General features: G+C 35.1%; 1 protein-coding gene across 1 annotated transcript in view; it reads right to left on the bottom strand.

Moving 5' to 3' along the window:
* Positions 1-13,003, bottom strand: part of MCC (MCC regulator of Wnt signaling pathway) — a 192,959-nt gene that overhangs the window by 165,366 nt on the left and 14,590 nt on the right. Inside the window, exons 2-3 of the mRNA XM_026720032.2 lie at positions 8,697-8,944; positions 2,416-2,627 (exon numbers count right to left, since the gene is read on the bottom strand). Of these exons, the coding sequence (XP_026575817.1) occupies positions 2,416-2,627; positions 8,697-8,944 (460 nt within the window). The remainder of the gene's footprint in view (positions 1-2,415; positions 2,628-8,696; positions 8,945-13,003) is intronic.

Here is a 13,003-nt window from a genome sequence, read left to right as displayed (position 1 = left end):
CACTATGCAATTATACAATACAGTGTGACTGATGTACAATGTACATCAATTGTCAAATTTGATATTCATGCTTTTATAAGAAATGATTTTGAGGTGCATTCTCATAGGAACCATACAGTAATTTGTAGACATGAAAAGGGGTCCTAACTAGAACATTCCTAAAAATCTCTAGTCACTCCTTTGTTTATATTAAATCGATCACCTTATAATAATCACACATGCAGCAGTTTTCTGAAAAAAGAAAACATGTAGCCATCTTGACACCTGTTAAAACAAATTTTCTATTGTTTATATAGGCTTCCTTTCTTCAGACAATTATGCTGTATATCACCATAACAAGAGACAAACCAAGAGCTCCCCCAATTTCAGAACACATAACCACTGTTCCAACCGAAATACCAGATGCAGAATGCGACCACTGCCCATATCAGGCTTAGGATATATAGACCTGATATAGGCCCATGGCTGTCATGATGACCATGAACTCAAGCCACTCCAACTCATAAGAAAGGGTGGTTGAAGAACCATAAATCTGGGGAACTCCACTGACAGCCCAGAAATGGAGTCAGGGAGGTTACTGTGCAGCTGGAATGTTACTACTACAGCAACAACCTCAACTAATTCCTATTCATAACAATCCTAATGATCCCAACAAAAACAACTGGGACTGCTGAAACTGCCATTGTAATTTGACAGTCATGCCTTATTACAGGGTTCCCAACTTTAATTATAATTGGTAAGCAAAAGCTTACCCCTATTCAGGAAAGCTCTTCCTTAGTTATAGACCACATGCAGACTCTTAATCCTTTTTACATGCCCCCTAGAACTCTACCAGCACTGGATAAAAACTGGCACCTCAGGTTTGCAGAATTTTGATAGAGAAAATATACACAAGCTGCAAGTTAAGTCTAGTAATAGATTTAACTAAGTTTACCAGGACGAAGTGAAAATAAATACTTTAAACTTCACCTATGCTATACCATTGTTCTACCTACTGTGGCTCCACAAAATGATAAGCATAGCCCTGACTAGCAAAACCTAGTCATCCTCTCCAGAGAAGTATGTGTCATGCACATAGTGATGAGACAAGTGCCTCTTTTCCCTAAAAGAAAACTAGAATGAAGGATAGGATGCAAGAAATGCCTTGTCCATGAAAGAGTAAGTAAGTGACTAAGTGACTTAATGTGCAAGAGAGGTCTGAATAACTAAAATGGATGAATGCAACAATCTAATGTATTTTTTCCAGACTTAGTAGCTTTAATGAACATTGTCCTTTATATCAATTTATATGGTCACCTGTGATTAGATTCTTATCAGTATTTCCATTGATAGGAAAAATAATAACACTTACTCAGTGTTACTCAGTGAATTCTGGGAGTTGACGTTCGCATATCTTAAAACTTCTGAGATCAAGAATTCTGCCTTACTTGAGGTTATGGTATTAACATCTCTTTGACCTCTCTTCTATAAACTGGTTGTAACCTAACCACTCAGTTGGTTTTAACTGATGTTTTGTTGTTAAAAACATCTTTAGAACATCTCTCTATTCATATATTTCCATTTGTCATAATTAATATTATTTCCCTGACAAAAAAGACACATTCATTCTGTCTTTTTTACTGTTGTCATTAACTAAACTCTACTCCTCAGTGTGACTGTGGTACTCCTCAACAAAACATCCATCACATTGTGTCCAAATGTACATCAAGAGCTAACATCAGCCCAATGTCTGATTTTTTCAACACAGACCACCCTGTCCTTGAATGGCTGGGTGGACTGGACATTAACATTTGAAGTCCATGTATTTGCCATACGCTAAATAAAGTATCAAAGCATTGCTAAACAATTGTTCAATCTGCTCAATTCAGGACAAAAAAGATTTTTGCCTAAATCTAGTTCTCTGTAGAGAGGTTTATTATATTTACACATCAAGAATTTGTAGACTGATATTTTAAGAAAAATAATATTAAATATTAAATAATGGAATGGATTAATTTCTGTATGACATAGATTTCTGTTGCATGTTGCCCAGTTTAAATTTAATTTTTTTCCAAGCACCAATGATATAGTTATAAAAATAAAATTTAAGATTAAATAAAATTGAAATTATATACGCTTGAGAGTCTTTCTTAAGTAATAGTAATAATGTGTAACAAAACAAATGCTAGATACAAATTTACAAAACCAAACAAACCAAAATGGGAATAGTCTCTTTGATAAAAGCATAGGGTTATTACTTTAGAGCTATCACATGGAAGGAAATAGCTACAGAAAACTGTGCTTGAAGCCATATATGGCATGTTTATAAAGTAATTGCCTGATAATCTCTATGAATTGATTCAAATTACTATCCAAGTTGAGAGTGGGCGGAATATAACAAATTTAAAGAATTGAATCTGAAACAGTAGTACTTACAGTGTTGACAAGTTCTAGATAACTTCCTCCAACTGAATTGCTTAGATTGGAGGTCTGTGTAAGCAATCTTTGAAGGGTAACTTGTTGATTCATAGTATTCCCACCATATTCAAATGGCTTTTGTAAAGTTGAACAACTATGTAAATCAGGGCTTTGAAGATCTCTAGCTCCAGAATCGTATTCCCAACTCTCTCTAGCTCCAGAAATGGCACCTGGATAGAAAAAGATATTTATTTTTAAAGAGTAATGCAATAATTTCAAACAAATATTCTTCACTCTCCAATTTCTAAATTCAAATGGCTAATACTCAGCTATCCTTGATAAATCAGATTATGGTGAGGTTTTTTTAAAACCATACTTTAAAAAGATCTAAAATATGTAATTTGAGTATAAAGCAAACAAATACACAATTATATAACCAATTCCAGTTACATGTTAAATGTACAACATTCCCTACCTTAAAAATTGCTGAAAAATTAATCAATGCATAAATGTTGAGCTGTTGTACACTATTAACATTTCTTAAAAAGGATCAAGGTCATTTTCAACCAACTGGTCAGCATAGCAATAGATGCTGAGAATTATAGGTTTTAGAAATATCTGGAGGGACACAGGTTTCCAATTTTCCGTAATAATATCTACAAAACTTTGGTAATCTGTTTTTAGAGACAGCTGAGCAGAAAAACAGTCTAGTTTCCAGATATTTTGAGAAAGATTACTTGTCACTATCATCAAATAATCAAGAGAAATACTATATATTTATTTTATTTTCTGGCTGCTCTAACCTACAGCTCTATTACCAGAAAGCTTTGTAACCCCTCGATTGAGATACCCTAGCTATGTATTCATAACATCTCAAGATTATTTATTTACATTTAGGATCCAAAAACCAATTACTGGATATTTTAATATAATATAGATGGAAGACAAGCATGTATAGTGTTGTTGGAAAATGTCATGCTGCATCTTCTCTACTCATAACTACCATAATACCCATTTAATTATATCAGCATCTGAACAATTGAAGAACAGCTGCAGCACATTGAGCTGAGGCAGGAGTTAAAGGCCAAAATCTTTATTGAATTCCATGCATAATGGTTATTTTGCTTCACATAATGTTAATTACTTTCAAGTACAGCTGCACTGGTGCATCAATAAAATACAATTCACTCAAAGTGTATTCATTGAAAAGTATTTAACTGCTGAAAAAGAAACTAACACAATACAAAAGTAAAACTATGTCCACTATCCTAGATTATACAAAGAGGATTCTACAGGAAATTATTAGAAATGCTGGCTTTGTAGTTTCATTGAACCCACACTGTTTTCACTGAACTTTTAACTGTGCAATTGTTGAAAGAAATGAAATGTAGGCTTTCCCAATAACTTAACTACTGTATGAAATAGGAAAAACGTCTCTGATTCATTCAGAATATGGTAATGGAGTTATGTGAGTTTTTTTTTTATGTCTATTCTTCTTTTCTTGGGACAGTATCATCTTGAATTTACTTTAGCTTCACTCTTTGATAAATATGATTTCTGCCATGTTGGATAAAAAAATAATTCTCTTTAAATTATGAAAAATATTTTGATAAATATTGTGAAGTAAAGAAAAATAAAAAGAATTTTTTACCAGTAAACTCTGTAGCTCTTTTATTTCATCTGTTGTAAAAATACTGCAGAAAGTAAACTATTTGGTGCAAATATATTACTTAATGATAAAAGATGAGATAGATTGTTACTTGTTTACAAACGATTTATGAATTATTGTGTCAGTTCTCATGGACAGAAGCATATGTATTTACCTTAAATCAAAGTGGCGGTTACCTATAGTTCAGTACTTTCCAGAAAGGTAGAAAGTATGTCCATTATCCTGGAAAGAAAGCCTAGAGTAAATTGGAAGTTAGTAGCATTAGAGAGCACCAAGACAGCTTCTAATAAAATGATTTTTATTTATTAGTCATGTAGCCATTGTAGCCATTATATGAATGTTCAGGCATCTCCTTGCAGCTATTCTGAAATACATTCCCAATACACCTACAAAACCAAAATGTTTTGGGATCTTTTCTGGAAAAATGAAAGAAAGGGGGAAGCAAAGCTTTCCTTCTTTCTCCCTCTCCCCTTTCCTTTCCTTTCTTTACACTGATTGGAGAGTATTGGCTACATCAATCATTCAGCTACATCAATTTGGTCTAGTGATGGTGAACCTATGGCATGTATGCAGGAAGTCGCATGCAGAGCCACTTCTGCCAGCACGCGAGATTGTCCAGAAGAGCCCCATTGCGTATGTGTGTGCCCCCCGCCAACCAGCTGATTGTTGGGTATCTGCCGTGCATGCGCAGGGGGAATGCGCATATGGGAGACATGCACGCATGCGCAGAAGCACATGGCATGCGGGGGGGGTTGTGTGAGCATACGCAGAGGTGGGGGGTCACGTGCACATGCACAGGGGACCAGGGAGTCGTGAGCACATTGCATCATGGGTGCAAGCACGTGAGCATGCGCACGTGAGCGCACTTTTGGCACGCAACGTGGAAAAGGTTAGCTATCACTGGTCTAGTGGTTAAGATACCAGACTAGAAAACAAAGACTGAGTTCTAATCCTGTCTTATGGAAAAGCCAACTGGATGAACTTGGGCCACTCCCTCTCTCTCAGCCCAATCTACCTCATTGGGTTGTTTTTATAGGAAAAATAGGAGGAAGGATGCCTTGAGTTACTTTTAATACAATAAAGGCAGATTAAACATCTAACATATAAATAAATCCGTTTTCTCCTCTCTGCCAGATTACACAGCTGGAACTCATCGATGGTGACAAGCACATACCCCAAATGTGGAGGAAAAAGAAAAGGATGAAAAAGCTTTGGATTCCCAATCTTTTGCACTTCTCCAATCTCTTAGGAGCTTTTTACCAGACTTTGTAAGACTTCTTCTAATAAGAACAAAAGAAAAGCCAGCAGAAAATATTAACTTATCATTTATATAATATGACATGTCCCCAGTAAGATCTGATGCATACAAGAGTCCTCCACTTTTATTTATATTCCATCCATCCATCCATCCATCCATCCATCCATCCATCCATAACAGTATGCCATGTAGGATAACACCAAGACCAGCCAACAGAAGCTTTGGAAGCAGAACCAAATGCATAATACAAACAATAGCTTCATTTACATGCAAAACTTGTTACTGTGACAAGTTATCTCTTCTTTGCTTTGCCTTTCTTCATTTTTAATGTGTTCCCCCCCACCCCCACCAGTACATTGCTAAATCAATCTGAAATGGGGCAGCATAGAAATCTCATTAATAAAAATAGAAACTACCCAAAAACTGATTGGTTTATTTTCAAGGTGCATTTTAATGCCTCAAGCTATTTTTATAAAGCAAATGGAAAACAACAGGATTAGAATCTGATTATTTTATTAACTAGTTTTAAAAGGATGGAAAAAAAATAAGTAATAAGTAATTCTTCAATTTGTACTGCCAATTCTTTATACATTAAATAAGCAATGTCAAAATTATGATGTTTTAACAGAATTTAAATAGACATTTCATTATGTGAAAGATTTTTTTAAATAAAAAATTCATTAGAGAACTTGATGCTTATATTTTATATAGAACTAAGGGAAATAGAAACTACATGGTATTATGTAGGGAATATACTTTTCTCCTTCCTGGTGTACTGTTTTGAGATATATAACCTAGGCAAGAAACATGGAGTTCTGTAGATGTTCTTCAGTTCAAATCTCCCAGCATTGTTCATATTAACCATACTAGCTATAAGGTCTGGAAGTCCTATTTCAGCAACTTTTGAAATTCACAGGTTTCTCATCATTGGTGTTGTTGCCACTTGCCAGAATACATATAGGCTATGTAGGAAGGTAAAAGGTATAATTTTCATACAAAGTAGAAATGAAATTGCCTCGGGTTATCAAATAGAAGATAACAGAGACTAGTAAAAAAAATAATCCAGGATCACCAAAATCGTATCTTTTAAGAATTAACACTTCTACTACAAATTTCTTGAAACCACACTATGGAAGATGATCCTTGATGCAGTCATTTCAACCTCTTCCTTTCCTTTGTTAACTTTTCTCACTAGGGAAGTATTTTCATCACAAAGGAAAACACTGTTAACACAGGAGTATGATGCACATTGGAAGGAGTTTCTTATTGTATAGGAGACCAGAAGTATTGGGAGAAATTGCAGGCACAAATGTGGAGCAGTTGCCAAGATAAAATGTAGCATAGTAGACACCTGTGAAGGAGAAGTGGGGATAGATATCCAACAAACCAATAGCAGAATTCTTGAAAGAGAAAGGGGAGCCAGGCAGTATCTCTGTTCCAGCACAGATGGTTACAGTCTACACCAGCCAGTAGCTGTTAAAATCACCTTTTTTTGCCTCCCCCAATGACTATACAAAGCCAATGCTTCAGCAGCAATTGGCAAGAAGTTGACTAAATAGCAGCTAAAGACTTTGCAACAAGAAGAAAAAGAGAATTGATATAGGATTCTAAGGATTATTAGATATGCACATACAGAAGTCATAGAGATCAGTATAGGAATTGTATAGTGTAGACCAGGGCTGTCAAACTCATGTCGTCATGGTGGTGTCATGTAATATATCGGGACTTCCCCCCACTTTGCTAAACTGGGCATGGGCGTGGCCAGCGCATGACACATCCGGCCCAGGGCCTGGGAGTATGACAGCCCTGGTATAGACTGGTATAGGTTTAAAGATAGGTGTTAAGTGAGAATAAATAAGAGCTTTTTTTTGTAATAGTAGCCACACAGGATAGATAAAAATATTATCTATACTGGTGGTGTGTATCTAAAAGAAACCCCTCATATTAAATAAATAAAAAGATAGCATCTTAAAGGACAGGCTTCAAGTGTAATATCTATGTGCAAGGACATTTCTACGCCATGCCTATACTCAGAGTTGGTCTTTTAAAAAATTTAGAAAATTGTAGCCCATTACTTCGGAAATGTATTTAGCCAGATATCTCTCCTTCCAGATATTTGCTTAATATTTTCAAATTGATAATTGTGATATGTCATGTTTACAAATGCTCCAAAGTATTGAACACAGAAATGAACAAACATCATTAAATACAGAAGAAAGTCTGAGTAACCTTGTACAGGATTTCATTTTTGAACAGAACTGCTGTCTTGAACAGAATGATATGGGATCATACTGGAAGACGAGAAATACTTGTAGGGTGGAATTTCAATATACCATATTTTTCAGTGTATAAGACACACTTTTCCCTCCCAAATGTGGGTGGAAATATCTGTGCGTCTTATATAGTGAATGTTGCTTAAGCCCCACCACGTTGGCCCCCATCCTTCGGTCGCTGCCACCCAGCAATTTACTTCCTTGCAGCAAACAGCCTGGTCAGCTTCAGCACAGCCCGATTAGCACAAGCAGATGATTGTTGGTTGGATCAGTCTCCTGACGATCAGCTGTTTCAGGCTGCAGGAATTGCCATCGCCTATTGTCACTTCTGCATGCCCCATTTTTGGTCTCCAAATCCCATTTTTGGCCTCCGCACGCTCTGTTTTTGGCCTCCGCGTGCCCCATTTTTGACCTGGTCCTATCCCTGCTGCCTAGAATGGCTGAAAACTAGATGTAGAGGTCGAAAATGGGGCGTGCAGGGGCGGCAATAGGTGATGGCGATCCCTACAGCCTGAAATAGCTGATCGTTGGGAGACTGATCCAACCAACAATCAGCTGCTTGTGCTAATCAGGCTGTGCTGAAGCTGACCAGGCAATTTGCTGTTTGCTGCAAGGAGGAAAGCTGGGAGGCAGTTTTTTTTTCTTGTTTTCCTCCCCAAAAGCTAGGTGCGTCTTATATTTCAGAGCATCTTATACTCAGAATAATACAGTACCTTCTAGCCAAGGAATGATTTAAGACTGCGATGACCACTAAGGCAGTTACTTTAAAACAATGCTTATGTTTTCAAAACTCCAGATACGTCTAGTGTTTTCTAATATACTATACCTGCAACAGACTGATTCTTAGGAACATACAAAAGATAGTATTTTATCTTTAGAGTTTTTAGTTAGTAATAATTTAAAGGCAATCAGCATAATTTGCAATATAGATAATATTGCAAGTATAGTGGTAACTATTTCATATTGGACTTTGAACCAGATTTCAAAATATTTGATTCTCCATCAATCTTTTAAAATAAATTAAACATATAAATATTGTAGTTAATCTTCCTAATTATGTTGGACTTTTAGGTAATATATATAATTAAACCACACTGACCTAAACTGTTATTGCTGCTGGTTGGCCATGAAGCTACTCTATCCCTTAATGTTTTTTTTTTACATGGGTCATCCAATTTCACAGAAAGTTCCACTTCTTCCTTCCTGATTTCTCGCACAAGCTGCATACGACATCGTATGAAATCTTGAAAGGAAATTTTTCCATGTTCATCTGCACCAAGCTGATGCATTATCTCAATCACAGATTCTTCCATGTTCAGTTGGCGACATACCATCAGCAAATCATTCCTAAAGAAAGAAAAAATAATATCCAAAATGAATTTAATAAAAAATGCCAACATGTCCACTATTATTTTAGATATAATAAAGTTAATGAAGGCTATTTTTTTTCTTAGTAAGATATCTTAAAGATAACCAATTTCAATCAGAGCAAATGATTAAAGAAACAAAATTATATACTCCAGTATTTTTGCTACAATCAAGATTCTGCCCATCCTATCTCATTTTATTAAAAAGATTTGATGCTTTTTCAAATAAGAAGAAATGATACCATCTTTGAATTCATATAAGGGAAGAAGAATAGGGTGATCCAAAAATACTATTTTCTGGATTCAATATATATATACTTCTCCCACATCCTCATTTCAGTTTATTATCTGGAAAATACTCTATCAGGATACTGGCAAATAACACCACAAGTATTTCTGTATGATATATATACTGTATATGTTAATTTTTATTTCTCTTAAACTAGGCTGTGAAGTACTTGGAATACATTTCACACACCCCCATACAAAAACGCTTTAAATATATACAGTACACAAATGAAATGAAAAATTATGAATATTTAAAGACACAGATTTCAATTATGTCAAACTTTTCCTTCTGAAATCATTAGGATTCTATTTTTCTCTATTATTTTGTGTGCATGTTCCACACTTTTGTGAGAATTGAGCCTATTAATATAACTTATTCTATAATTAGTTTTTAATTTTTAAATTTTGCATAATAATATTGTTGACTGCCTTTTGTATTGGAAAAATAGGTAATGGGCTTCCAGTTTGCTCATCATCAGAGTCCACAATCTTGTGCAGTTTCGCTTCAAGCTAACTTGCTGGAGGGTCCTAATCAGGACCAGAACCACCCTGGAGAGTGGTGAAGAGAGAGGGAATTGCCTGGACGGTTGAGGAGAGCTGCAACTCCCCACCCTGACAGGAAAAACCCTTCCAAAGGCAAGTGGTAGTGGTGGTCTTAAAATGGCCACGACGAAGAACAACCCGGGAAACTAAGACGGTGCTGGAGAGGAGAAGTAGCAAGCGGAGTGTGAACCAGGCAAAACGCATGGATTTTGAGGTACCCCAGTATTAAAAATAAAGGACTATATTGGAAAGTGTGTGGAAGCTGCAGCCAAAGGAAGTGAGAAGGAAATTGGATTTTATAAAATTGGCTTGAATTATTGTATTGGATTAATTTGGAGGAGAAAATTTAAAGTAAAATATTTGAACATAACAAAGGTTAAACTGGACAACTGTTGGATTATTGGCACATAAAGGGCATAACTAAATGCTGAAATTGAGTGTGTTGAAATGAAAAGAAATAATAGCTAATGATTGAAATTAGCGAATTTAATAAAAGTACTATATTTAACAAAGAAAGCTAAAGTTAAGAAAGGAGTGGACTGTGGAAAAGGCTCAAGAGCTCCACCTGATGGTACAGGAAAAACTTCAGTGACCTTTTTTTAAAAAGGTGCTTGGTCTTTCTAAGAAATTGGACTTTGGAACTTAAAAGAAAGTAAAAGGAACTCCATTATAAAAAGTAAAAAACCTGGAAAGTGACATTAGAATACTACAAAGGGGAAGATACTTGAAAATACTGACACAGAATCACCCGGTGATTGTGGGAAACTGTTGAGAAAGGGCCTACTTGAAGTTTTGGAACAAAGACTTAAGGACATTGATTGTTGAAAATAAACTTAAAAGACACTGACTGAAATAATATACTGGATTTTGGGACTGAATACATCTATTAAGGAAGAGGAAAGAAAAGGAAAAAAGGATAAGATACAATGGAGTAATTATTTGTTGAAATGAGGTCGGATTTGCAAGATATAAGGGAAATGATGAAAATTAATTTGAAATATGGGATTATGTATTATAGAAATTAGAAATGGTGACCCAGCTTGTAGAAGAACAAAGTAAACCAGAGGGGGAGGAGTTTAACAAAGAAGAAGCCAGCGTTGAAGAACAAATGGATCAACAATTTTTTAAGCAGGGGGAAAAAGGAATTACAATTAAAAATGTGTGGTCTGATGTGTAATAAAAGGGAAAATGGTTCAGAAAATGGAAAAAAGGAAAAGGAAAGAGCTGAAATGGGAAGTTCAAAAGAAAAATCAAAAGAGGGAGGGAGGGAGGGAAAAAAAGTTAATAATTGGAATGAGAAATGGAGATGAATAAGAATGGGGAAAAAGGGAATTACAGGAAAGGACCAGAAAATAAAAAGAAACAGGAAGCAAACAAGGATGAAAAGAAATTACATTGTTAAAAGAGCGAGAGACAATGGGTGAAAAAAAAAGAGGATAGGAAGAAGATTCCACAAGGTAATATGTTGTGATATATATGAATAAGTACTGAAAATAGTATGTAACTGATATGATTTTTTCTTTTTAGTTTATTTCTTTTTTTTTCTCTCTTTCCTGTTACTAAAGAATTATTGCTATACTCTACATGAAATTTAATGGAATAAATACGAAATTGGGAATTTATAATAACAATATCATATATTAACTGATGATTAGCGATGTATAAGAAAAGGTGGAAGATGATGAAATAAGAACCATTATGGAAAGATTAATATCAGTTGCTATAATTAATTGATTAGATCAATATTTTTGTAATGTATAAATGATTTATAAGGTGATTGAGAAACCAGGAGGGACAATTTTAAATTAATAAAATAAGGATTGATAAAATTGCAAATATGACAGGAAAAGGTAATATGGGAAATGAACATAGAAATGAGTACAGTATATCTATGTCTATCCATCCATCCACGCATCCATCTATCTGTATATATACATGTGTGTGTATATTTGTTTTAAACTTTTAAGGTAACAGAACCAAAATACTGAATACACTTTGCTCATTACTGAAAAATTCCATACATGAAGTAGCATAGTTGTATTGGCAATGTTTGAAATAGTCTTTTTTTTTTTTTTTAGCAATAGGACAAGAAAGAAGACTTTCAAATAATATGTTTGTAGCTTTGTAGCTACCTGTAAAATAATTTTCAGGCTTTTCCCTCTATTTTCTTTTTATTACTCTGCCTATCAATCTTGAGATTGTCTTGATCCTATATAGCTACATTAATTTAGACTTTTCAAAATTAATATAAATTTATGTTTTAATTTAAAATTATTAGTTTATTATGTTTAACAATTTAGCATAATAAAATGAAATAATATTAAGATTAATCTTTTATGAAACCAGGATGAAAGTTGCTTGGTAACTGGTTGTCCAGTACATCAGCTATCACGCCTTCAATTCAGTGATGCCCTGATCTTTCTTAGCAAGTTATATTTTGAATCAAATAATAAATCCATTATTAATTTCAAAAGAAAGAACTGGTTGATGTTTAGCTTAATTTTCTGTCTCTGAATAGCTGGTCAACAAACCACATCCCAACATGTTTGAGCAGCCTGGCTTCGTTGACAAAATTACTGCTATAATTTGGCTTCTACTGATCCATGTTCAAACTGGAACTCCCGTAGAAATTCAGAATATGGCATGTCATCAAATCAAATCTATATCCACGTACCCAACTATGTTTATATTGAAGACTATTTGCAACCTTTTTTTGAATGGCATTTTCAAATAACCCATTCCTTTTCAAAGCTAAACTGATCAAAGCTGTTAATCAGAGGTGGGCTGTTCACTGGTTTGAGTGAACTGGTTCAGCAAACCAGCAAATCCCACCACTGGCTAGGCCTGCCCCTCTTTGGTTTTTAGCCTGAAAGCAACCTGAAAACTGCTCCAAAATAGCCTGAAAATGGCCAAAAAGACGGCTAAAAACAGGCTGAAAAACAGGTAGGGGCAGGGCCCAACTGGCTAAATTCTATCTCTGCCTTTGAGGCAACTGGCCTGGAGGTGGAGCTGGGTGTGATAAGTGATGTCACCTACCCAGTCACATGACCAACCAACCATACCTACCCAGCCAGAGAACCAGTTAAGTTATTCCAATCCTACCACTGTTGTTAATGATTTTGTGACTGCAATTGTAGTGTCAAAATTCTGATTTCTAGAAAAACCCCAGAAATGGGGATAAGAGCCTCCTCTGTCCTGATATGAATTA

Source organism: Pseudonaja textilis, chromosome 2 (assembly GCF_049901715.1).
Source record: "Pseudonaja textilis isolate UNSWEBS1 chromosome 2, rPseTex1.2, whole genome shotgun sequence".
Classification (NCBI taxonomy): domain Eukaryota; kingdom Metazoa; phylum Chordata; class Lepidosauria; order Squamata; family Elapidae; genus Pseudonaja; species Pseudonaja textilis.
Note: the sequence above shows the minus strand (reverse complement) of the source record. Positions and strands in the feature narration are given on the sequence as shown.